At 41.5% G+C, this 26,586-nt stretch overlaps 1 protein-coding gene across 6 annotated transcripts in view; it reads left to right on the forward strand.

Annotated features, from left to right (window-relative positions):
- The first annotated feature begins 1,388 nt into the window (after positions 1 to 1,388).
- Positions 1,389 to 26,586, forward strand: part of PPM1B (protein phosphatase, Mg2+/Mn2+ dependent 1B) — a 37,661-nt gene continuing 12,463 nt past the window's right edge. For 3 of the 6 annotated variants that reach the window (XM_075595783.1, XM_075595787.1, XM_075595790.1), the window contains exons 1-3: positions 1,903 to 2,290; positions 21,186 to 22,045; positions 23,784 to 23,901. In XM_075595783.1, coding sequence (XP_075451898.1) covers positions 21,200 to 22,045; positions 23,784 to 23,901 — 964 coding nt within the window. In that variant the 5' untranslated portion in view covers positions 1,903 to 2,290; positions 21,186 to 21,199. Of the gene's footprint in view, positions 1,535 to 1,569; positions 2,291 to 2,457; positions 2,482 to 21,185; positions 22,046 to 23,783; positions 23,902 to 26,586 lie in introns of those variants that run through there. The other 3 variants (XM_075595784.1, XM_075595785.1, XM_075595786.1) reach the window with 3 other exon arrangements.

A 26,586-nucleotide genomic window follows, 5' to 3' on the forward strand; every position in this document is an offset into this window, starting at 1 on the left:
GTGTCTCTGGTTGTGATCTAGAGCGCAACGTTCTGTGGCATTGGTCCAGGTGAAGGTCTGACTCGACCTGTCGGGTAGCACGTGGGACAGCCATTTTGTGGTGAACTCCTCAGGGTCCATGATGACCTCCGGAACCCCTCACAGCCTGATGTTATTGCGTAAATAGCGATTTTCAGTGTCCCCGTTTGTCCACTAGCTCCAGGACTATGGATTTCACGTGAGCTGTGGATTTTTCTGTTTTTTTGTAATGCAGTTATGGTTGAGTCAAGTTTTCTTTCCAGGTTGTGTGTTCTCTCACCAATACTGTTAATGTCCTTTCTCATATCCCAAAGTTCTTTTTGAAAGAAGGTTTTTTATTTCTTTACAAAATTCCCTTATGTCACTTCTCGTGACTAGGTCCTGGTCTCTTGCTGCTCCCCTGCTCTCCGACCCATCACCCTCCGAATCGGAGTCTTCGTTACGGTTAGGCGCACCGGAGATCCCCTCTTGCGCAATTTCGCTTTTTCGAAAGTAATCCATTAAGACGGGGGCTACTTTCTTTGATTGTGACCTTGTGGTCATCCTGGGATGTTCCGACTACTGTTAAGTTGTCGGAGAACTGTGTTCAATTTTATTGCCGCTTATGTAAAAACTTAGCGCCGGTTGGGACGGAGCTCAGTGACTAAGACTCCATTCACCTGGCCGTCGCACATGCGCCTCCAGTCTCACTGATTTTCTGCTGAAATAAAAGGAAAAATAGGAAGCATTATACTTTTTATTGGACCATTAATGGTTTGCAGTATACAAGCTTTCATTCCCACAGGGTGGTTCTTCAGCCTCACAGACTTCAATGGAGTCTCATTGGCTCCAAATCTCACAGATTTTTGGCTTTTGGAGGGTGAATGTCTCTTGTGCTTTGGCACAACGAAATACACAATAAAAATGGGATTTAATATAATTTCAAAGCCAACACTAACGTCATGCAAAGGTGGTTCTATTTAAAAGTGTAGTGGCTTTACAATGAGGTTATTTCCACTGTAATATATTTTTCTTTGATAAAGGCAGTTTTTACGTGCACCACTTTTGCTGCACAATGCTCTAAATTGTGTTTCAAGCTTTCAGCAACAAAAACTTGGGGTCTATGCATCAAGGCAAATGTTGTGCAATTGTTCTTGGGAAAAATATCTGAATCACATATACAGAATTGTTCCACTTTTGCCTTTACATCACTCCCTTTGTGTTAGGTGTTAAAGGTCCCCCGATAGCCCCGCCCCATCAGTGCACATGATTGACAAGCAGAGCGAGTTGTTTTGTGGTCGGTGACGTGATCCTCTTGGCTGATTGGTCGCCGATGATGTCATGTTACATACGGGCGTCTATTCTACCCCCCCCCCTCCTCCTCCACCGCCTCGCATTGAAGAAAACAACATTCATTCTGAGATACGTATCCCTCCCCTCGCCTACTCTCATTGGTCGCCACGCACGCCCATCATACCGCACCAGCCAATGAAAGCCCGAAAGACGGGACTCGACGCCTCCCTTCGCTTCAAACAAGGTCGGTTACGTCTTCACCAACAACATTTCTCCCTTTAGACCGCAGTCCTAGTCCTCCCCCCCTCGAACGCGCTCGGCCGGTATCGTCACTTAACAACATGGTGAAACGCCAAACCTGTCCCCTAAAAAAGACAAAGCCATCGAAAATAATAAGGGAGATTTGGCTTGTCGGTCGCGGCGCATAGCAGTTGTGAGGGGGGGCGGGAGGATAGAGAATGACTGACACCCGCGCCAGCCAATCGCGCGCCGCTGTGGTGGTTTTTCTCCCCACCCTATTCGAGCGGTTGCTGGAACGTCGGTTTTGACAGGCAGGGCAGCGGACCAATCAGGCGCAGGGGGGCTGTCAACAACCCACTACAGCGGGTAGGGCCAACCGCCGGGCGAGGCGGTGTTATTTCCCCCTCCCCCACGCTGCTGCGGCGCTCGGGTCGTTGGAGCGGAGGAGCCGCGGTGTCGTTCAATGGGTGGGGGAAAAAACGTCATCTAAAATTGGCTGCGCTGTGAGCGCCGTTTCCCCCCCGCGCCTCGATTAACCCTGTCATGAGGAGGGGGCGGCAGGCGGCGGTAACAGCGGCACGGCTTCCGTTATAACGCAGGGAGGGCGAGAGGGGGGCCCTGTCTTTACTTTTTTTTAACCTTCGTTTTGGTCCGAGATGTACGCGGCGCTTGCCCGGCCAGAAAGCGGCGCCCTAGTGTGAGAGGAGCTGGGCTGGTGTGTAGGGGAGGAGGAGGCCGCCGGTCATATTTGTGCCGTTAGGTAAGTGCCAGTAAGAGCCCCTCCTCGCCCCCCCCCCCGTGCCGTGCGGGAGAGGTCACAACTCGGGCCTGGTCACCTCGCCCCCCCCCCCCCCCCCTCCAGGCTGCCGCGGTCAGGGTGACCCTGCCAGGCCTCGGGCAGTCAGACTGGCAGTGATTTCTGCTCCACAGATGTCCGTGTTAATTTCGGTGGTGAGGAGGATAGTCTGCGGTGGTAGTAAATGGGGGTAACGCGGCGCAGACATGTTCTCGTGTTGGGCCTCGTGTGGCGTTGAAGGCTTTTTTCTTGGGAATGTGGAAACGTCGTGTTGATAGCGGGACAATTTTATTTTTTGTTTGTGGAGGGGGAGGGGGGAGAAACGGCACAATATGTTTATACCGGAAGAAAAATATCACAACCTGGCTGCAATGTTTCATATGTTGTCATTGAAGGGACCAACCACCTGTTTAAGAGCACAGTCGTATTTTAAATGTGTGGGGACTGAAATGCAGTCGGATATGGCCTCCCGTGACTATACTCGTACTGCTTTCTAGTGACTAAGCTTTAATAAGTGTATAGCCTTCACCACCAGCCACAAATGCCCTTTACTAAGGCTTACTGCTAGTTTTCTTTTTTTGTTTGGAGTGAAAATATTTTGGGAACAGAAGACTGGTTAAGTTTGACTACTGAAGACATCTTCTGTTGGTTGGAAACCTCCAAATCTTATTTTGGTATTGTCTTCTGAATGTAGTTTTCAGGCAATTTATACTGAAGTCCATAAGCCACATGGAAGTGGCTTTGATATCTTAACAATATTAGACCGTAACCAAATTCATGAGCATTGTTGTTATATTGTAGCACTTTGTCTTGCCCCTTGTGTTTTCTGGTATTTAGTTTGTCGTTAGGTGGGTAGCCTTTAATCACTACCTTTTTGTTTTTTATTATTATTATTTTTTAAGTTCTAACTTCAGGTCACTTTAGCCCCTCAATGTGGTAAATGTGAGTTTCCTCAAAGCAGTGTTCCAGGTTTATACTTTTAAGAAAGTAAAACTACTAAATGTTATATCATACCAAAAACATATACCGTGCTGTTCTAATACTGGCTTCTCTAGTAAAATAATTTCTTTGTAGTTTTAAGTAAAGTATTAGACCGAGTTGTCCCTGAAGTTGGTTTTTCTGCGGTCTGAGGAACCCGGGCCACACCAGGGTTTAGGCATAACCAAGACGGCTGCACACAGGTGAATGTACCTAATTTACATAAGTACAGATTTTGTGGTTGCCATAGAAACCAGGGGTTCCCATTGGAGGCGTTGGAACCCACTACTCTTAATTCCATGTTGCCCACCCACAATACACCTATTTTATACATGTGAAAGAGAATATTTAGACCTCCTGTGCCTTCAAAATAGTAGTGATGGAAAAGGGGTGATTCATAACCATGTGTTTATCCTCAATGAATTGTTTGGCAACACATACTACTTTTAGCTGGAAGCATTCCAACTGTTCAAACATAAGTGTGTAGTTACTGTAGTAGGTAAGACAATATGATGTAAAATGTGACACGCCTGCACTGCTGCTTAAAAATGCCTGGGCCTTCCCAACTAGAACCTTAACTTCACTGTACAATCTAAGAATAAAAGTGATTTTAGCATATCATAAAGTAAAAGCAGTAATAGCTCTGTGTTGTATAATAGGTTACTTGGGCCCCATTTCACTATAGGGTGCTAACATTTAGCACAGCTTAACTCCCATTAATTTGAAGCTTGGTCCTCTTTAGTGAATCTGGACCTTGGCTTACAGGCCAAATATGCTTCAAGAGAGCTGACCACAAATTCAGAGCTTAGTTTTTTTTAACAGATGCTACTAGGCTTGGTGGCCAATATAAAATGGAGGAGTAGTGAAGTCTGCTTCTGTATTTATCTACTTTCATGTACCACACAGCTGTGTTAGTCTCACTGGAAGCAAGGTGGTTAATATGTACAGCCTGTGTAATGTATCCTAAACTAGAACTATGTTCTGAAAGATATTTCCTTATGAATAAAAGGGCAATAATGTTTTGTGAAGCTAGTTACCTTCTAGTCAATGACTTGTGTGTAACCTAATTTCTGTAGCACATCAGTACCCAAACTATCTCAAATCTTGATAATACAGTTACATATTTTTTGTTTTCTCTGCTCCTATTTTGCCTCAGAACTGGGAGATTTTGAACAGCACTGTTGGATATGTGAGCTTTGGGCTATTTTTGTTTAAGTAATTAACCTTTAACCCAACACATAAACAGCAGAGTTGGCATGTATAGAAGCTATGATGGTTAGTACTTTGACTACATTACATTTGACTGCCACTTGAACTCTGTATGATCTTGGGTAAATCACTATCACCCAGTTTGTAGCCCACATAACTTGGTAACAGTAGTACATTTTCCTCCTCTTGAAGTTCACACCAGCATAAGCACTACAGAAAGTGCTGCTAAGGTAGGCTTCAAAATGAATTTTCGAACTGTAAGGTAAAAAAATAAGTCTAAACAGTCTTACTATACTGTGACCATGTACTCCATATCATCCTTTATACTAAATACACGTATGGTTGGAGTTTTAAAGTTTTTTTTTGGTATAGGTTTCGTGTCGCTTTTTACCGACCATAACTTGATTTGCTAATTTTATCATACACTGTTTTCCTCTATTGATGGAATGTTATTGTATATGTTATTTTGTGTGAAATAGCAAGTAAACTGCTAAATAAATTGTTGACCCGATAAACAATTAACAATTCGACATATTTACCCATTGTAATTAAGGATTTGTCATAGATTAAGAAACATCTCATTACTGTTTTTCTTGTGTAGTGGTGTTTGTAGGAGCAACCAGCAGTATTAGGCCTCGGTCCCGCTGCGCTCGGTGGCGCGGGCGGCCACACGCGAGTTCCCCTCCAGCAGGGGAATCCTGCGGAGCCGGCCCCGGTCCCCCCTGGCTGCACAGCTTACTACACGCTGTGGCGCGTCAGCCGCTATGGGATACAAGAGAATGGTGATCCCTAGCGTTGACGCGTCACGTGGTGTGGCTGTGAGCCAATGGGGAGGGGAGGCTTCGGGAGGAGGAGAGGCTTCGGGGAGCGGGGAGGAGTGTGGAGTGAAAGCAGCGTGAGTGCCTGTCTGTGTGTGTGTGTGTGTGTGTGTTGCTTTACTTACCTTCAATCAGCAGCCCAAGCCGTGGAGGGAGGGGGGGAGAGTAGCGGGTCCCTCCGCTCAAGCCACGCCCCCCCCCTCCCGCTCAAGCCTCCCACTCCCGCCCACCTCCGGCTCCCTACAGACCGCGTATCGCGGTCTGTGTATGTCAGCGCCCCGCCTGTCTGCAGTGCGGGCGCGCTGACTCTGGGAGCGGGGCCTTAGCCTTAGGCGTCGTCCATGCTGCTGAAGACCGGAGGCGTCCCTGCGCGGCACGATCACGTTCCCTTAAGGTAGGGGAGCGCAAACTTTTGAGCGGCTCCCCCTCAATCTCTCGGTGCCAAATGACGCTGCGGGGTCATGTGACCCCGTTGCCATGGAGACGGGTGTGGGACGGCACTCCGCATGACACCACGGCATCATTTGACGCTGTGTTGCCATGGCGATGCGTCACAGCAACTCGTTTGAATCCATGTGAGTTGCAGAGGTCTCACACTATCCCCCGGCGTTTAATTTAAATCTCTCGGAAGAGCGAGGGCATCTGCAACCGCCTGCGCCCCCCACTTTGCGCACCGCTGCTTTAAGGCCTTGATCGCGCCCATAGACTGCGCAAGCACGTGACAGCAGGAGGGGGCACGCGTTGTGCGAAGAATCGGTTAAATCTGATTTCACGGCGCGACGGGTAGGTCACGTGAGTGGTTCACCCAATGAGGGCGAACCAGCTCCGTGACGTTGAGCCCCCCACAGCGCGTCTAGCATGTCCAGAAAACGCACCCGCTTCACGCTTGTAACGTCATGGACGCGCACGCACGAAGGCTGTATGGGCGCAGCCTTAGACCCTTTCAACAGTAGAGAAGCTAAAGAGTTGTTCTCTATCTTCCTGAACGGAATTTTTTTATGGGGACCTTATCAAGAGTGGAAATGTTCATCCTTTTTATTGACCAACTGTACCTCATTGTAGCTTGTAAAATTGTATGAAAAAACTCCAATCCGTATATCTATACTATAGCTATCGTATTGGTAATTACCTGGTTGAATCGTGCAGCCAAATCAGACTAACACTGATTTTGTGTTTCCCAAGTTTAACATGGGTGGTATTCATAGCAAATGTGTATACCTAGGCTATCTTATGTCCTTTTTATTTTATTTTTTCTTCCCCCTCATAGCGTTTACAATCTAAGGCTAAGGCCCCGCTCCCTCAGTCAGCGCGCCCGCACTACAGACAGGCGGGGCGCTGACAGACACAGATCGCGATATGCGGTCTGTAGGGAGCTGGAGTGGGAGGGAGGGGGTGGTTTAAGCGGAGGGGGGAGTGGTTTAAGTGAAGGGACCCGCTACCCCCCTCCCCCCCCCACGGGCTCGCGGGCTGCAGGAGGGAGCTGCTGCGGGCTGCCCTACTCACACGCTGACACTCAGACACACACACTAAGGCACACACAGACAGGCACTCATGCACACACACACACAGGCAGGCACTCATGCACACACACGCAGGCAGGCACACACATACACGCACACAGATAGGCACTCACGATGCTTTCCCTCCACACTCTCCTCCCCGCTCCCCGAAGCCTCCCCTCCTCCCGAAGCCTCCCCTCCTCATTGGCTCACAGCCACACCCCGTGACGCGTGGACGCTTGGGATTACAATTCTCTTGAATCCCCTAGCGGCTGACGCGTCACAGCGTGTAGTGAGCTGTGCTGTGAGGGGGGACTGGGACCGGCTCGGGGGGATTCCCCTGCTGTTGGGGAACGCTCGTGCGGCCGCCCGCGCCGCCGGGCGCAGCGGGTCCCAGGCCTAACTTTTTGTACCTGAGACACAAGGAGACAGCTCAACTTGTGACCATGGGCAACTTACTCTGTCACTGGGATTCAAACCGTGTGAACCCATGTTAATGACATTACTGGCGATTTTCTGACTGAGGCGCGTTTCTGAAATGGTGCAGCGTTAAGATGTAGTAGTTATGTTTTCTTTTTTTTTTTTTCTTTTTAAAGCTGGAACACTCTAGGCACAATTTAAGATTATTCTAGAGCCAAAGTGATCTAATAGGAGCTCTTATGTTAAAATTGGCTGAATGTTATATATTCCTATTCTCCTTGTTTAAAAGACCATGTTTGAGGTCTTGTTCTACAGTCATAATGTAGAGAGAAAATCATTACAATACTCCTAATGGTAGAGCAGCGCGGATTTCTGGCATGGATATTTGCCAAATTCGATCTGAATCCCGGAAGCCAAAGGTGAGTTAGGCACTAAAAAAAGTCCACCGTCGGATTTCAGCCAGATTTCAAATCACTGAAATATGGCATTTTTGCTGATGCATTCTGAACTTCTAAGTATCGCAAATTCGTCAGGCGGAATTTTAGTGATTTTAGAAGAAAACAGAACTACTAGAATACTTGTCATGCAGAGCAGTGTGGAGCAGAATAAGTATTGGGAGTAATCCAAATTAAAAGTTGACGGGAAACAAAACAAATGAGTAAAATGTTTGCTTTTAGAGTTTTTTAATTTTTAAGAAGGAATTTGTTGAGTGATCAGTAGTTCAAAATATTTTTTCTGCAATGTGGGACTAAGTGTGGTGCCCTGTAATCTGATTTATTGGAAAAGAACTGTCAAAACTATACAATATATTTTGAATGTTGGGGATCTATACATAACAGAAGAGAAGAGAGAATATAATGCTGGAAATCAAGATTTTTAGACTAAACAGTTTATTTTTATTTTTTTAATCCTTTAAAAAAATCTCTCTGTTCACTTATTTTTGCTTTATACCATGCTGCCTAGGTTAAGAAATACACTGTAACAAAAAGAAAATGGTTGTGTATGATTACTTTCCTTTTTGTATTTCCAGCAATATGTTTAAGTGGAGTAAGTTGCTGTTAATGCGGATTTGTATAGCACTTGCATTAATATCTCAAATTCTTATGTAGAAAATATACGTTGTTTGCTTTCTGTTTCCGATCTTCACAATCCAGGGGGAGCATGGGAGAGTATCAACAGGAAAAAAAGGAAAAAGAAATCTAAGTGCAGGTGTCTTGTGGAAATTGTGGGTCATATGACTCTTGGCTCATATAGAATGGCCTACTCGGTGTAGTAGGTGTAAATATGCAACTCACCTTTGGGGGGGGGGTGGGAGTGAGGGAAGAAACATGTGCGCATCAGAATAGTGTTATCTTCAAATTGTTAATTCCTATCACTATATAATATACATTGTATGAGGGCGGAGGTACATTTCTGTTGAAGTTGAGGAATTAGCGAAACGCGTTGAGTGAGTTCAGATTACAGCATTCAGTGACGTGGAAAAAACCGGATGTGACATTGCGCAGCGTGTGAGAGACGCTGGCAAGGAACCAAACAGCTGGAGAAGGCTCCCTAGACCATCGGCGCTACTGAGGCAGTGAGATGGCGATGGCTCACGATGTCTAAATTACTGTTTGCTTTTATTGATTGTACAAAATGTAAGTACGATTCTTACCCCTTTTTAAAATATAAAGTTTTTTTACTTGCTGATCTGTGCTGTGGTTTGCGCATTTCTTCTTCACTAAGGCACCTACTGCAAGAACATAGCCACAGTTTTGGAGTTGAATATTTACACCTACTAACTACACTGTGAGTAGGCAGTCTATATGAGCCAAGATTCATATGACCCACAAGATACCTGCACTTAGATTTTTTTTTTTTTTTGCCTGATGTTTCTCATGCTCTCCCTGGATTGTGAAGATTGTTTCAGACTTGTAGGGACCAGCGAAGACCGTCCCTGCCAGAGCATTTGAACAGTGGGTTACAACTATATTTATTCACTTTCTTCACCGTATGCACTACATTAATATAGGCACAGTCACGAGTGAACGTATCAATACTGTACACTTGTTTTTCATTTACATTGTATTTAAAATTCACTCATTTCACTTAATTCTATTCTGTGGGAGCTCCTAATTAATCACATTGTTTGCTTTCTGTTTAGTCAGGAGTATACAGTGCAGGGATATCCCTTTTATTTAATGTGCAATTTAAAAATAAAGGATACCCTGTAATATATTTTATTTTTAAAAAAAAAAAGAGAGAAAAGGCAGGGAGCACTGCTAGGAAAAGAGAGAGAGAACTGGAGGTCAAAAATAGAAAAATAACAAAAAAAATTATTGAGGCATCATGCCTAGTTAAAAGGGAAACTAGTCTTATGGCGGTTGCAGTTTATATATGGATTACAAGGGTGCAGCACTCAGGTACCCTTGGAGTTAAATGCAGACATCTATGTGGATTTCACATTGGTCGCATAGGTTTGTAGCGCCTACCATTGAGGGTCCTCCTCTTTAATGATAAATTAATTTATTGAATGGTTTATCAGAAGTCTGTAGCATTCCTATAATCTTGAATATTGTAATGGTTTATTGTAAATCACATACAGGGCTCGGGGCAGAGTGGCTACTCTTTTTTTGAATTTGCTTACTTGGTGCTCTGTCTGATTTGAGCAGTTTTTTGTTGTACATCTCATGCTTAATTTTTCTGGAATTGATTAATATCAGAATACAGATAAACAGTGCCAGCCCAATGTTGGAATCCAGTTCATGGAGACCCTAACACAGCCTTCCTTCAACCTTTTTAATGCATTGTCACCTTGTAGACTGTTTTGAAAAAAAGTTTTTAGTTGTTATATGTGCCGGAATGAATTGTATAAAGTAAAAGTTCTACAAAGGTTCAAAGATCAGAACTAGGTTGGTTTAAGGACTGGTTATCATGCAATTTAAATTTTTTTTTTTTTTTTAAATCTTTGTCACTTACACGGCAGGGCAAAAATAAAAACCTGCCAGAGGTTTTGTTGATGGGGAGGGGAATTTGACTTCTGACTCTGCGTTTGTGTATTGACGCACTGACACATGATTACCGCGTATGTAGGTACATAATGTAGTATGGTATAAACACGCACAGACTGCTCTCCTCGCCACAGGCTAAATTCGGTTTTCCCGGCAGGGATGAGCGCTACGGGAGGGCTTAGGCTGCGTCCAGGGTGCCTTCTTCCGTGCTGAGGCGCGCGGAGGCTGAGGGAAAGCGGAGGCTGAGGGAAAGCGGGTGCTTTCCCTGGCCTTGGTCCGCGGGCGTGTCGGGGGGCGGACCAGTGACGTCACAGAGCTGGTTCGCCCTCATTGGGCGAACCGCTCACGTGACCGGCCCTGCGCTCCGGCGAGCTCCAAATCTAAAATTTGTATGGGACCTACGCTTGCTTTCGCAAGCTTGCGGAAGCGTAGGCGAGCCCCTACTAAAAACGCTCTCATTACGGCTGTAGGGGCTTACTGGTAAGCACTAGCGCGCCTCAGCGCTGACCATGCCCGAGGCCTAAGGCCCGGGCCATAGAGGGGGGGAGCCGTGCTGCACCGCGCTGACGCTGAGGCTCGCCTGCAGAAGCTGTGCGATTCCATGCACATACAGGCGAGCCAGCGTCCGCGATCGGAGATGGGGGGAGACTGAGGGAGGCGGGGCAGTGACGTCACTGATAACTGATAACTATTGGAAAAACTATTGGAAAAAATTGTAGAAATCTGAAATTAAGAATATAGATATTTATGTGTAAATTATGAGACGTGAAAGTTCACAAAATGCATACTGTATAAACTAGTTTCTCCAGAGTCACGGTCTATAAGAAATAGTAATGGCTGTTACATGTACTTCAAACAAGTAGAAGTTGATATCTTTAATGGAGCATATATTAGAAAATAAATTTGCATTTTAATGTTTGCTAAAAGGTAACCTTGACAAATGTTTTTAATAAACTTGGCTGTTTGTTTTTGTTCTCAAATGGTTCAAATATGTCATGCTAGTTTAGATTCACCTCCCTCAAGCTTGGTCTGCGAAATTAAAATGTAAAAAATCTTATTTGTGGTTCAGTTTCACTTAAAGCATTACAGCTGGCCATCAGTGGGAGTTGGCAAGTCTGCGTACCCGTCAAGTGACTACTTGGCCTGCCAGAAACGGATGCCAGGCTGCTATTTCACGCCCTAATTGCACCTTTTATAAAGGGCAAACTTTGAGGTGCAGCACACTTGATGGTACAGTGTTTTTAACCCCTGATTGTACTGTGCTTCATGCTCTTAAGCTTTCCCCTATAACTACTCGGGACAACTGTCAAATAGTAGGCTAAATATAGAGTGAGCACTGTTGTGTTTTTTGCCTTGTCATCGCCAAGGTCATTGAGCACGTCTTGGTAATGTTTCAAAAATTGTGATATTTCAGAAGTTAAAAAAACAGACTTGCCCATTAAAGGCACTTCTACATCTATTTTTAATTTAGTATTAAATGAATATAATGGCTTGTTCTACTTCTTGTAAAGCTTACATTTGGATTAATGCATGTAAATGCATTTTTAACACTTTAAATATTCTCAGGTGTTGTAATCACTGCATCTTTTAGACTGTTTTGATGTATATTTGCTTCTAGATTTGTAATTCATACTGATTCAGAAGGCAGTCTGCGCATCACTTATATTAAAAAAAAATATGGATGCCTTTTATTTACCTTTTTATTGAAGACTAATTACTTAAGCTGACTATTCATTGTTCTGTGATTGATCAGCAAAGACCCTGCTTCCCAGGGCTTTAAATGGCTTCCTTTGTTTCAATCAATCCTTCTTCAGCCAGTGTAACCCAGCACCTACAGTGTCTCCTTACATTACTTAGGCCTTGCCCCTGCTGCCTACTACAGCGTCCGCTGTGGCGGATGCTGCACAGACTAGAGCCCTCCCCTCAACGGCGCCGGGCCAGCTGCGAGGGAGGGCGCAGCGCTGGGGCGAGAGTTGCTCCTGCTCTCAATAGAATTCAGTTCAGCCAATGAGGGCGAACCTGCCGGGTGACGTCATGGCCACTCCCCCGCCACGTTCCATTCCCCCCCCCTCCCCCCCCCCCGGTCTCTCTTCCTGCAGTGAGCTGCAGACCGGGGAATCGGCTGCACACGCCGCCAATCTCGCGGGCGCGCGTTGCAGCGGAGTCACCGGGGCCTTAGCCTAAGGTAACATCTATTGTCACAGTTTGCAGCTCAAACTGCTGGGAATGTTGGCAACAAATGATCACAAACCGGAAAGTGTTGCAAAGGTCTTACACTGCTGGGGAAGTGCTAAAACGACTATAGAAATCGAAGGATGCTCAGTATATTGACTCATTAAAAATGGAATTAAGAAATGAAATAAAAATTTTTTTTATTGTCTAAAACTTAAGTGATTTATTCTGAAAACACGTGTAGGATATTGCGTGGGTTGCCCCAATGGAAAATAAACTGTTTATGCTTGAATGCCATAACTTTCTTATTCCTCCTTTACAGTAATCTGCAGTTTTCTCTTTCCATGTATGGAAGTGGGTTTTAAGTAATGAACTGGTGGTACATACAGCGGGTTCCGTTCCATGGCGCCACCGCAAAGCGGAATTGGCGATTTTTCGGAGTCTCCTACCCTTCTGCGCATGCATGGACCTGCAGTCCCCTGTTCAGCGTGTGCGCAAACTCTGCCATTCCTGTTCTGCGCAGACATGGCGGCCCCCTTCTCGGTAACGCTGTATTGGCGGATCGCTGAGAAGCGGGGCCCCACTGTATGTAAAGTACATTAGAGGCAATTTTTTTTTGTTCATATATTTCTTTATAAAATGTTTTGCCAGGAAGTAATACATTGAGAGTTGCCACTTGTTTTCAAGTATGTCCTGGAGAGGGAGATTTTCATCTCACTATTGGAGGCTATGCATATATTGTAAACCTGGTTCTTAAAAATGACTGCTCAAACAATTATTGGACATTCTAGGAAAGCACTTTCGTTTCTTCTAATATTATTCAGCAAAAAAACCTCTCTCTCTCTCTCTCTCTCTCTCTCTCTCTCTCTCTCTCTCTCTCTCTCTCTCTCTCTCTCTCTCTCTCTCTCTCTCTCTCTCTCTCTCTCTCTCTCTCTCTCTCTCTCTCTCTCTCTCTCTCTCTCTCTCATATATTTATATATATACATATATACATACATACATATTTATTTCTGGAAGAAATTCTGTATGGTTGGTCTTCAATTAATCTTGTATGCAAGTAGTTTAGCTTTAGTATTTTTTTTTATTTTTTTTATTTTTATATAACCACCTACAGTTTCCTGTAAGCTTGCATTGCTTTCTTACCTCACCATACTATAGTTCCTTAATCTAGGGTTTGTTGTGTAATGCAGCAGAAGAAAGCTTTATGGAAACGTCAATTGTTCTTAACCCTTTGGGGGCTGAAAGACCAGTGGCAGTCTTGCAGAATCGCAACCATATGATTGGTTAGGATAGCGATCAGTAGACAAGGCTCCACTTTCATTCTGATCTTGTTAATTGCTTTGTTTGAGCAGTGAACGCAATCTCCCCCTAGAAAACACGCAATATAATGTTCCCTATGTGTATTAATGGGTTCATAAAAGCCTATGGGTTTGTGGGATTTATAGAAACTGTAAAACATACTGGACACCTAACAAGCTCCTATTGAACCCCCAAAATAACCACAACATATATATAAGCATATGAGTGTCACAGAGGAGTGCTACTGAGCATGGCAATATATATTTAAAACCAGAGACAAAACATAAAACACAGACAGAGCTGTCTGTGCAGTGGGTATTGCACAGGTTATTAAGCATTTATTAGTGTTGGGGACCCCTGGAATTGTGGTCTGCTGTGCAGTGGCTCAGGCGCTTACAATAATTTTGGCCAAAAATGTTAAACTAAAATACCATTTTATTTAATAGATATTTATACATATATATTTAGACACTGTACCGTATATGAATTTCACTGGATGTGCACTGAGCTCTGTCTGTGTTTTATGTTTGTCTCTGGTTTTAAATTTATAGAAACTGAACAGAAGTTGTGTGGAACTTGGTGGCTATTTCTTTATTTCCTTAATTAAATGTATTTTATGGTTTTCCTTAACACATGGAATTCCTGCATGTGTGATTTACAATATATTACAATTTTTATACCCACTGCTTTTGAATTTGATGCCCTGTCCAAATTTCAGGGTTATTATAAATTAATTTATAGGGCATACCTTCATACGTAACTATGGCTGTTACAAGGCTGGGGGTAAGACACATACACCTACATTCTCACTAGCTAGTGTAAGAAACAGTGGTTAATTGCAATTCTTTTGTTGTACTGTAGTTCTGCAATCCTGCAATGTTGTACGAAAAGTTACGCTGCAGTCAAAGATTCTGGCTAATAACCCATCTATCCATTTTATACCCAAATTGTTTTCCTTGGGTATGAGACAGCATGTGTTTAAAAATACATGATGGAGAAATAAAGAAGCACTCGCCTCCCCCCACCCCCCCACCCCAAAAAAAATGTGCACAACAAGATAGATCTGCAAGCTCAAAATACAGACCACAGTATTGTGTCTAGAGTTCTACTGTGAAACTAACCTCAAATATACAATTTATGTACGTACGTAAATACCCAATACTGTGGTCTGTGCCGGCGACAGCTGCGCGATGTCTCGGCAAAACAAATCCATTGCCGCCGTCGCGTGCTCTTTATAGTAAGCGCGGCGGATTGGTCGTGATCGCCGGAAGTAATCTCTTTGATTTTCCAGCGACCGTCACCTGACCATTGCCGGCACTATAAGCGTAGCCTTACGGTCAAACTAGCTACTTCCGTGTTTGGAAAATGAAGTTGGTAAAAGCATTTTTAGCTAAGAATTGTATTTAATTGACCAGTGGTCCAATAAACCCATTTGATTCAGACATTCTGTTTTTAATTTATGTGAGAAAAATATCTCACTATTCGGTAAAATGGAAACATTTTTATTATACAGAAGTAAGAATGGTTTCAAAGAAATTGTGCAAAACCAATGCTGTTGCTTTTTATAGAAGGACAGTATAGCCACGTCACTTGCGTCAATTCTGCAGCCTCTTGTAGTACTGGAATCCATGATGGAACTGTAGTGGCAAAAGTGACTTGAAAGCATTATTTTTGTGTTATGTACATGGATACAAAGGGTCTGGACAATTCATACTTGGTTTGAGAATACATGTATGCTCTTCTGAAATGTAACTTTGTTCCTTCAATTGCCAATAGGCAGTAGATTGAATTGACGACGTGCTCTTGGGGAAACACATTTTAAAACACTGATTCTCTTCAGGACCCTGACCAGCCCATGGTTTTTAGGGATAACAAGATAATCGCACATTAATGGTAATACAGATCTTCATAAAATCTGCGGTGTGCTGGATGTGGGTTGAGTTTCAGAGCAAATGGCTTTTTAGTTATTTATAAAATATTTTACCAGGAAAAATAAAATGTATGGGCTTAGTGTTTTTTCAATGCCTTATCGCTGTACCTACAATTCTCTGCATCTTAAGTTTGCTGTTCCGTGACCTGTAGGTATAGCAGTGGGTTTCCATTTTAGACGGAAGCAAACTTGTGCTGAGATGGTATCTGTCATTTGCATTTGACTGCAATGTTTTGGTAACTGCATACATATATTTGTGAGCATAAACCGTGTGAAAAAAGTTAAAATTGTCTCCCAGAATATGATGACATTTTTTTTTTTTTTAAAGTTGCTGATGCCACTCTTTGCAGCCTAATTTGGAATGTTCATTCTTGTTTGTTTTTGTCAACTGAAGGAAATGTGTAATGTTCAGACGCTGTCTGTGTCCCCACCCAGATGTGAAAGTAAATTTAGTTTCACCTTGGCATAGCCCCAAAAATCTTTAAATGGTACAACCTGTCTTTCTGCTTCAGACTTCATCCATTGGTTGCATGGTTTGCAGCATTTTCAGTCAGTTGGCATATGTTGCAATAAACTCCTTAAAACATTGTGCTTGTAAGGTCAGGGTGGGCAGCTCCAGGCCACTAACAGGACAGGTTTTCAGGATATCCCTGCTTCAATACAGGTGGCTCAGTCATGGTGAATGACACCTGTGCTGAAGCAGGGATATCCTGAAAACCGGACCTGGTGGGGGCCTTTGCAATTGCTCACTCCGGTTGTAGGCCATTGTAATGTATTGCACATCTGGACTCGGTGCGTTCAAATAAAGTTCCTGCTGCACACAGTGGAATTTTGGATCAACTCCAATTTTACTACACAAATTAATTATGCTTTACATGGGTCTGTAATGCTGTATTCAGGACGTTGCACATTTACCACCTTTCAAATGCAAAATAGATTATTTTGTTTGTATTTTTTTTTTTTTGTAGTTAAGTTCTAGTTAACAAAACGTGTCCAAGTTGGGGAAACAAAGTTCCATACTAAAGATGTGGTCTGTTAGACCCGTGAAATTCTTGTTTTTGCCAGCTGTAAGCTGCAGCCATGATGAGCGGGTTGTATACGTGGCACAATCAAAATAAGGTGCCTCTGAGACAGGCTATTTGCGATGAGAAGCGCTCGCGATCCATGAGCAGACAAATACATTTGTTTAGCGACGGCCGAGTAATGCGAGCGGTTCACCCAATGAGGGCGAACCAGCTCTGACGTCACGGCCACGCCTCCGACACCTTGTCGCATCTACCCCTATGCCACAAATCGCTACAGGCACGCATGTCGCCACGCTCACGATGGACGCAGCCTTGTATATTCTAGAGGAAATACATATGCTAGTTCTACAGCAACACTTGACCCACAATCGTTCACATTATTGTAGTCTACATAAAAACTGTTCTTGACCGAAGGCTTACGTTTAATAAAAATTAGTAGCCATTTATAAGGTGGTATGAAAGTGTATGTCAACACTTGCATAAGTCATAAGTGACTTGCAGCTTCACATTAATTTGCACATGGTCACCCGGGTGGCATAAGGAACAGCTCAATTTATTTCCCGAGTTCATTTAAAACTAACCCTCCCTAATAGTAGCTGGCATACAATTGCTGTAGCTTTTATAAAGTAGTCTTTCACTACTTCCACCTGCCTTTTGCTAAAATTATCTGGACAAATGAATGGGGAAAAAAATACTCTGAACTGTTCTTTGGAACATACAATTCCTGTACACAAGTTGGTTTACCGGTCAAACATGAAATTGAGCAAGAGAAGAATTTGAAGGAGGGCAGGCTGCCATGGCTTAAATTCTCATAACAGTGGCATGTTAAGGTTATAATACGTTTAATAAGGTTAAATACAAGTAATTGACACTTTTTTATGATCAAAGGGGTTTATTCATTAAAGTGCGTGTGTCTAATTGGTACTATTGCACTTTATTGAACATGCTCCCATGTCTCCATAGTAATCAAATACTTTGGGTGTTTTTACAGTCTTTGCCCAACTTATTTTCTAATGAGACTATATATACTCCTATAAAAGTATTGGGTTTACATACAATTAAAAAAAAAAAAAAAAAGTAGATTAACAATGCCAATAAATAGCCAAACAAGTAAAGGGGAAGTAGCAGATGATATTGGAATGGTTTTCATGGGCCCCAAAGAAAATATAAATGTGTTCATTTATTACAGGAATGCTTTTTATAAGGGAAAATGCTGAATCTTGAAATGGAAGCACATTACATGTTGATCTATCAGCTGGGTTAGCTCCACAGCAGTCCAGTACCAGCTGCTGTTTTGCACTTTTAACATCTTTGATACTTGTTAATTTAAAACTGAATGTTTTGGTGACCATATATATACCTGTGTGAAAGTGTTTATAGCAGATCTTCCAAATAAAATATTTTATTCGTGATTGATAAACAGTCTGTAAATGGTTATTAATCTATCACTTTTTGGCCCTAAATGGTGACTATGTACTGTAGTCCAACTCTCCAGTTCATTGCATTGATAATTGGAAAAATGTATATAAATGTTTTCTGTTCTGCACAGGCCTCGTTTATTTTATTTAAAAAAAAAAAAGTATGTATACAAAAGGGTTTTTTTGTTCACTGACTCATTCTTTTCTCACTGGGAAATTGCTTGGTGGCCCTTTTAAAAACTCTAGAATTGTAAATGGCTACATTAGTTTTTAGTTGAGCCCTAAACAAGAATTGGTTGTCTCTCCTCAGAAATATTGTCTCCTTTTTTGTCATCCATTTTCCTTCTCGTTTCTTTACCTAATAAGCAGCACCCATTGGGAATACTTTCTTTGATTTTACAGACCCCCTATGGCAGCAAAGGGGTATAGAGCCGTTAACTTAAAATAATTTTCGCCCTTTGACCATACAATGCTAGCATATTGTGACATATGTTGACAAATTGTATGCACTCAAAGTTATGTAAATATTTATACAGGAAAAAGTATAGTTTGTTGCATGAGCTCATCCAAATGGCTTCTGTAAATTGAGTGTTCATGGTCTCTAGTAGGCTGAGTTATTATTATTATTATTATTATTATTATTATTATTATTATCATTATTATTCTCTGGTGTGGGTGTTAAATACTTTAATGAATGAGTATAGAATGATTATTTTTTATGTAATTTATATTTTGTGTCTGTAGAGATTGGTTTAATGGAGGGGTGAATTAGAAACAATACATGAAGTATAGGATACTTAACCATGTATAGTAATTGCTTCAATTTTATTCTCTTAAATGCATGATTTTAATGTTGGTACCATCTACTAGAACATTGACTTGCAAAAGTGAAAAGGAATCTACTTTGCGTTACCTTCAAGGCTTTTTACCATTTTAAAATGTTGACTTTGCAAATACCTTTAATGAAAGGCTACATGTTTAATGTAAATATCACAATAACAAATAGAATATACTGACAAAATAATTGCTCTATATAATTGGTTACAAAAATAATTAAAGGGATTGATTTGTACGCAGAATGTTTACTACTTTTAAAATTGGTGTGTACTCTCGTTCTGATTATGGATATTAATGTCTTGATTACATTAATTGATATATCTGCACCCTTTTGTGCCCTTTATTTGCGTTTGTCATTGCTGGTGATGGGGACCCACGTATCAATAATTATAGGCTGAAAACAATTATTTAAGTCTGGTAGTATAGGATAGGTTACTGGGTACAGGCTTCTGTTTGAAAGCGTTTAAAGGTAAACACTGCTTTCAATGTATTGTATTTCAAAATGTAGAATCCTACATGGGACCTAACGACATCTACAATTGGGTCAAACTAGGTAATTGGTGCCTTAAGGGGAAAAAAGGTAGTGTACATTTTTTCATGGAAATGTTTATGTACTTTATAAACATGAAATATACACTTTATTTCCTTCTGTCTTTCTGCCTAGTTATCTGTAAAATAGCATGTGAATACATCTGGTCTTTTCACTGGGTAGATCAGATATGATTGGTTCAAAGTTCCTGTTGTAATGTTGGGGGGGGGGCGTTGTGGGGGGGATATTTCAGACTTAAAACAAGTAACATTTACACAATCTGTATTTGTTTCCTGTGAAGTATACACTTTTTTAAACTTGACATTTAAAATCCGTATAATTTTTCTCTACTTGGCTTTTTAATTACACTTTTGGAACCACAATGATGTCATTCGTAGAAAAAGAAAATAAGCTAGAAAAGTATATTTAAAGCAGATAAAAAAAAAAACACATTCATAGCACAGACTGCAATTAATAGTTGAGAACTGACCAGACCATCAGTATTTGGACAAAAAAAGTGAACTTTCTAAGCAGATCACAAAGATGGCACTAGTGACCGAGCAATACCTCCCTCACCCACTTTCTTAATCAAAGTATGATTTGGGGATTTCTACCCTCACTTTATCAGGTTACTGAAGTGATGAAGAGCGAGCCAAAAAGGGTAGTTTGATACTGGCAGGTCTGGGTGCTTGTGGTATCTTTGAGTTGCCTGGATACGTTATGTATTTGTCCAAATAAATGATGGCTGTTTAGCCATGATCCTGTTGTGTGTATCTTTTACTGATTATTTGCAGCTTGCTGGATGTATTTCTTTGATCGCCTCTATTCCTTGTGATTCTCGACTACACGCCGACTGCAGAAATATTAATCAGATATTCAGTGCCTTTGGTTTGACATAAGATATACCTGTATCCAACAAGTAGTTTCAAAACCCAATATAGTAACACTTTCTGTGCCAAAGAGCTATCAACAAACACTTTCTGAGTGCCAAAGGTTCTTAAACATTTAACAAGTATGTTTAAAACTCCACTTGTCATTTGTTTGCGACATATGAATTTGGCACAGTTACTCCGGTAAGTCGGTGATATCTGACCACTGTAGACATCCTCCATCCTTGAGTTTTTGACCTTTGAATGTCAGCTTTTTTTAATTTCAAAAGAAACCAGAAAGACTGCACTGTCGTTTATTAATCCACATCTTAATATTCTAATGTAATGCGGCGTATAAGTTTTGGTCAGTTTGTGTACATCAGTTGTAGCTTGCAGTATGCTAGTTACAGGAATTACCATTCATTAAAAAATATTTTATCCCACCAATAACTACGGATCTTCCATTAATTTTTTTTAATTCTTGAGTAGCGACATCCACTAGACACTGATGCAACTGGCACATTGGTGGCCCTTGTGACATCTCAACTGATAAGGACTTCCTCTTCTATTTGTCATTTGGGGAGCATCACAATAATGTGATTTGCTACACAAGTCATGTGGGAAGGTCTCTTACGCCTGGTTGCTTGAGCCTTCTGCAACTAATGGGGTTACTGCTTAAATATATCTGTCAACCTTCCCAACACAGATTTATAGTCGGGTCTCGTTCAGGCAATATAAAGTATTGTTTACTATAGATCTTTGAGAAATGCATTCTACCATCTTCAAATAAGAAAGTGTGTGTATTAATTACTCACTCGTACTCAGTGTGTTTTTATTCAATTTATCCGTTTTTACTTCTTTTGCAGACTAAGTATTTAACATGGGGGCATTTTTGGACAAACCAAAAACTGAGAAACACAATGCCCATGGAGCAGGAAATGGCTTGCAGTATGGACTCAGCAGCATGCAGGGTTGGCGAGTGGAAATGGAAGATGCTCACACAGCTGTGGTGGGTATCCCTCACCGCTTGGCAGACTGGTCCTTTTTTGCGGTGTACGATGGCCATGCAGGATCTCGTGTTGCGAATTATTGCTCATCGCACTTATTAGAGCACATCACAGACAACGAAGAATTCAGGGCAGCAGAAACGCCAGGGTCCACTCTGGAACCGTCGGTAGAAAATGTTAAAAGTGGCATTAGAACTGGATTTTTAAAAATTGATGAATACATGCGCAACTTTTCCGATCTAAGGAATGGCATGGACAGAAGTGGCTCTACTGCTGTGGCGGTCCTAATTTCACCCAGTCACATGTATTTTATCAACTGCGGGGATTCTCGGTCTGTGCTGTATAGGAGTGGACAGGTTTGCTTTTCAACACAGGATCACAAACCTTGCAATCCCAGGGAGAAGGAGAGGATCCAGAATGCGGGGGGCAGTGTCATGATCCAGCGTGTCAATGGGTCATTAGCAGTTTCTCGTGCCCTAGGGGACTATGACTACAAGTGTGTCGATGGCAAGGGCCCTACTGAGCAGCTTGTTTCTCCAGAGCCTGAGGTTTATGAAATATTAAGAGCAGAAGAAGATGAATTTATAATATTGGCTTGTGATGGTATTTGGGATGTCATGAGCAACGAAGAGCTTTGTGAGTTTGTGAAGTCTAGGCTTGAGCTAACAGATGACCTGGAAAAAGTGTGCAATTCTGTAGTGGACACCTGTTTACATAAGGTAGGTGACTGCATGTAGCTTGGTATGTCATGTGTAAGGCCACGCGTATAGTGCCCGCGACAGCGATGCGACGTCTCCCCAAAAAAATGCATTTCCACCGCGTGCGCTTATAGTAAGCGCGATGGCGACAATGCGAATTTTGGTAGCTAGCAATATTTGATTTTTCAAGGGCTGTCGCCTCATGTGACAGCCCCATAACCAATGAAATGCCAGTACGCCCGCGCCGCCACCGCAAAGTGAAATATCACTTTCGCTCGCGGCGACGGGTGGCGTCGCCCGTCGCAGGCACTATACGCGCTGCCTAAGGAATATTTTGTTATGTAATTGTTTTAATGTTTGTTTTCTACAGGTAGCAAAAAAGAGTTGTGTGAACAGCTATTGTCTGCAAGATGAAAATGCATAGTATGTTTGTTAGAATAAAATTGAAGGCTTTGCGATGTTATATTTAATCCTACATTTCTGACAAATAGGCAATTCTTTGCCTTGTTGGGTCATTCCTTATGACCAATTAATTGACTTATCCCCTACTACAGTTTTATGACAAGTGGTTTCATTTCACACTCCCTTCCCCCCCCACAGACTAGTCTTTCGGCAGTAACAAACGGAGTGATTGGAGCAGCATTGGTTCCCTGTTTTGTTTTTTTTTGTCTTGTTTCTTATACTATTCTTTTATTTCCATGTTGGCTTTTCTGTCCTTGTGTTTATCCTCCTTCCTGCCATATTACAAATCATATATTGTACCCAGTTTTTTGTGGAAGTAAATACATGCTGAGTAGTTAATGGGAATACCTGAGGCAGCTATGTTTTAGTATGGCCATTACCACTTCTCACTGGAGAGCACTATCAACCCTTCAGGGTTACCTTTGACACTTGAGCAATGCTGACCAACCTGCACATACACATTACTGTACTGTACACAAGTTTATCACAGACTCCAATCCAGAAGAAGAAAATCGCATGAAGCTGCAATTCCTGTCATGTTTTATCCCTGGATGCCGGGGTCTACAGTGTAACTGGCACATTTCAAAAGGTTCAAGTAAATTTTAGGAAGGGCCTGCAGGAATATGGACGGGGTGTTTTTTAAAAGGTGAAGGAAGGTAAGGAAAAGTTCACTTTTTAAGTCTTTATAAGCTATGTTTGTGTGCTAGATCTCTTGGTAGGATGTGTTCTTTTTAGCATGTGGTATTTTTCTTTACAAAAACTTAATTTTAGAAAGACAATGGTGGTTTTATTTTCTCCCACCTTTTTTACTGATTCTTTCAATCCTGTAGAATGTGATTAAATGTGGGATTGTGGGTTCCCTGAGACTTGGCTACGAAGTTAATAGGGTCTGTCACTCCAGAGGCCCCGTGATGTAGATGCTGTCATAAAATGCTGGCTTCATTACTCCAGGGGAGAGCACGGCCTGTGGAGCGCAGGACGCGATAAGCAAATTAAGTGGAACGGAATGAGTAGAACTCTGCGCTGTCTCTGACATAACGGAAGGGATCACGTGATTGCTTCAGGGAAACGGTCATGCTATCGTGAATGCCAGGGGGAGGTCATGGCACATGTGCCATGTCCCATCTGGCACTCAAAAGGGTTAAGACCGTGCGTATGTTGCTGAAAATCATGTTATATCAATTATTTAACACGTAAATGTTTTTCTCCTTTCAGTTACTAGGGCTGTTTTACTTTAATGTTTACTACTGGTATAATTTGATAAATGTGTTTGTTTTTCTTATCCTTTTGCACACAGGGAAGTCGTGATAATATGAGCATTGTGCTAGTTTGTTTTCCAAATGCCCCCAAGGTCTCTGAAGAAGCAATCAAGAAAGATGCAGATTTGGATAAACATTTAGAATCAAGAATTGAAGGTAAATTTTTTGATTTGTGATTGCAACACATTAAAGTAGTACAGAAGAGGACCCAAGATTCAAAGTTGTGTGGAAGATCATGTGACTAGGCACTATATACAATTGGTGCACTGCTAGAGAGAGGGCAAAAGGGATGTGCCAGAGCCTGTCTCAGAAGAGGAAGGGGATGTGACTTTGTAAATGGTTGCTATAGAAACAAAAATGCTTGTTATAGAATACATTAAAAATGTCTTTAAAAATTTTTTTCCAAAGGGGAAAAAATATATATCTATCTATAAATCTATCTCTATCTATCTCTACAAGAAAAACAAAAAAACGGGCGCACTCATAGCGTAGTAAAGTTACAAAAATGTATGTAGAACTGGAAATGTAAAAATGCACACTCACAAACACAACAGGAATTATAGCATTTATTAGTAATACTCAATCGCCAGCCAATGGACAGGATACCAGCTGCTCCTAGTAGTAACCGTCTGATGTAGACTGGAAGCAGCAGCTCCTGCAGTGTACTCCGTGTACCGGATGTAGTAAGGAGCGTCTCTCCACTCCAAGCCCTATGATATTTTTTTCATATTCTGACCACTATATAGTAGTTTGTGTGTAGAAAATACTTGAAACTTTTGTTTCCTTTGGAATTTTTTTTTTAATGTATTCTATAACAAGCATTTTTGTTTCTATATATACAGCTTAACCCCGTTATAGCGCGGTCCTCGGGAGCCACCAGCGACAACCACGTTATAAACGGGGTCGTGAAAAAAATGGCCGCCGAAAGTTGTTTTTTTTTTTTTTTTTTTTTTTTTTTTTGTGGTGGTACCGCGTCCGCCGGAGGGGGAAAGCTGAGAACTCTCCCAGTGTTCCCAAACCCGGTGGGGCAGCGGCAACAGCATGCAGCACTTACCCGGCATCTGGCAGCTCTTCTCCCTGTCTCTGCTTACTGCTTATGCTTCTGTCTTGCGAGAGCAAGCTCCCTTAAAGAGACAGTGTGCTGTGCAGTGTGCAGTTTGGGTCCACGCTCAAACCTCGTTATATGCGGATGTGTGTGTGTGTGTGTGTACCCCGTTATAGCGCGATGCGCTTATATATTTTTTTTTTATTTAAAAACCAAACACTCCATTATTAATGCTAAATATATTTCAAATTATTTTTTTTTACCTTTTAATAATTTAAAACGTTAGTCCCCTCTGTTTATCACAATGAATTTATTTACTATCCTAGAAATGATTGCCTATCCTTAAACTAAAAAATTTAAATGTGTTTTGTAACCTAAAAAAAGTTTTCTGTATTTAGAAAATGATCTTGATTTTGTGGAAGTCCAGAGATGATTTTTTTGGTGCTTTTATTCGAAAATCCTCAAACAAGACAACATCGCTTAACAGAGCATTAAATCCAGTTGGTATCTCCCATTTTAGTGGACACTCTCACCCAATTGTTTCACCAGTATTTATCAAATTTTAGATTTTTTTTATTTATTTTATATGTCAATAAAATGTATCAAAATATATGCCTCCATTTCCAATCACCATATACTGGTTTACTAGTGGGCTAATAGTGTTTACTATCAAAAGATAGCAAGGCTATATGAGAATGTCCGTACCCTATATATTTTGATACATTTTTTGTGATCAAATTTTTTCTGATTTTGATATACTCAAATTGAATGATGCCTTTATGTATATTATACTTATATTGTACATATATTATACTTTCTGGTTACCCACATTCTGTCTCTGGCATGATGCCAGATTTTGTGGTTAAAAATAGCTAACAAACACATTTGTAATTTTAGAATACAGTACAGTGTGCCCTTACTACATGGGGGGCATCTCCTGGATCTATGTCTACAATTATTTGTACGGCGAAGAAAATACATAACATTCTAAGTAACAATAAAAATGATGCTCTATTTAACATTTCCTTAAGATACTTTCTCGTGAGATTGAAAAGAATTGAAATGTATACAGAACTGTCAGTGATGTCCTTGTATTGTATACTCTTTAGGGAAAAGGTTCCGTTTTTTCTTATGCGCTTATCTTCTGCATTATATTAGGCATGAAAAAATATGTAATTCCTCATTTAAAATATTCTTAATAGGATTTACTGAAAAGTGCTGCATTTAAGTAATCCCCCTCATACGGCACACGTTTAAATAGTCTTATGGTTTCCTGACTGACGTGGTCCTGTTTTTGACCTTGTCACATTCTGACAAATGGATGTATTATACATAATTTGGTACTGTTGGTGCTCATGAAGTTTTGGAGGTGTTCATCTTCTCGGCCAGTTGAGTGAACAGTGGGTAGCAAAGTAGACGAATCTTATTCTACACTCTGTTATGAATGGTGGGCTGTCAAGTTGGAGAATGAAGAGAACCTTTCAGATTCAACTGGCGGGACTTTGAATTGTCACATTATTTATATATTTATAAAACACTAAGTTGCTGTAAATGTCTGTTGTAGTAAAAGATAGTTGTTTGGGCAACATGTATTTCAGTATCATTAGTCTGAATTTCGAAATGAACTTAACTCTCAAAATATTTAAATAGTGGTTCACTGGTTTTTTTTTTTTTAAAGTATACAGTAATACAGGGAACTTGCGTATTATTATGGTAAATCATGTTATAATGATTATAATAAAATATACTTAAGTGGTTAAATGTGCATTGGTTCACTTTAATCCGATGGAGAGCTC

This window comes from Ascaphus truei, chromosome 4, assembly GCF_040206685.1.
Source record: "Ascaphus truei isolate aAscTru1 chromosome 4, aAscTru1.hap1, whole genome shotgun sequence".
Classification (NCBI taxonomy): domain Eukaryota; kingdom Metazoa; phylum Chordata; class Amphibia; order Anura; family Ascaphidae; genus Ascaphus; species Ascaphus truei.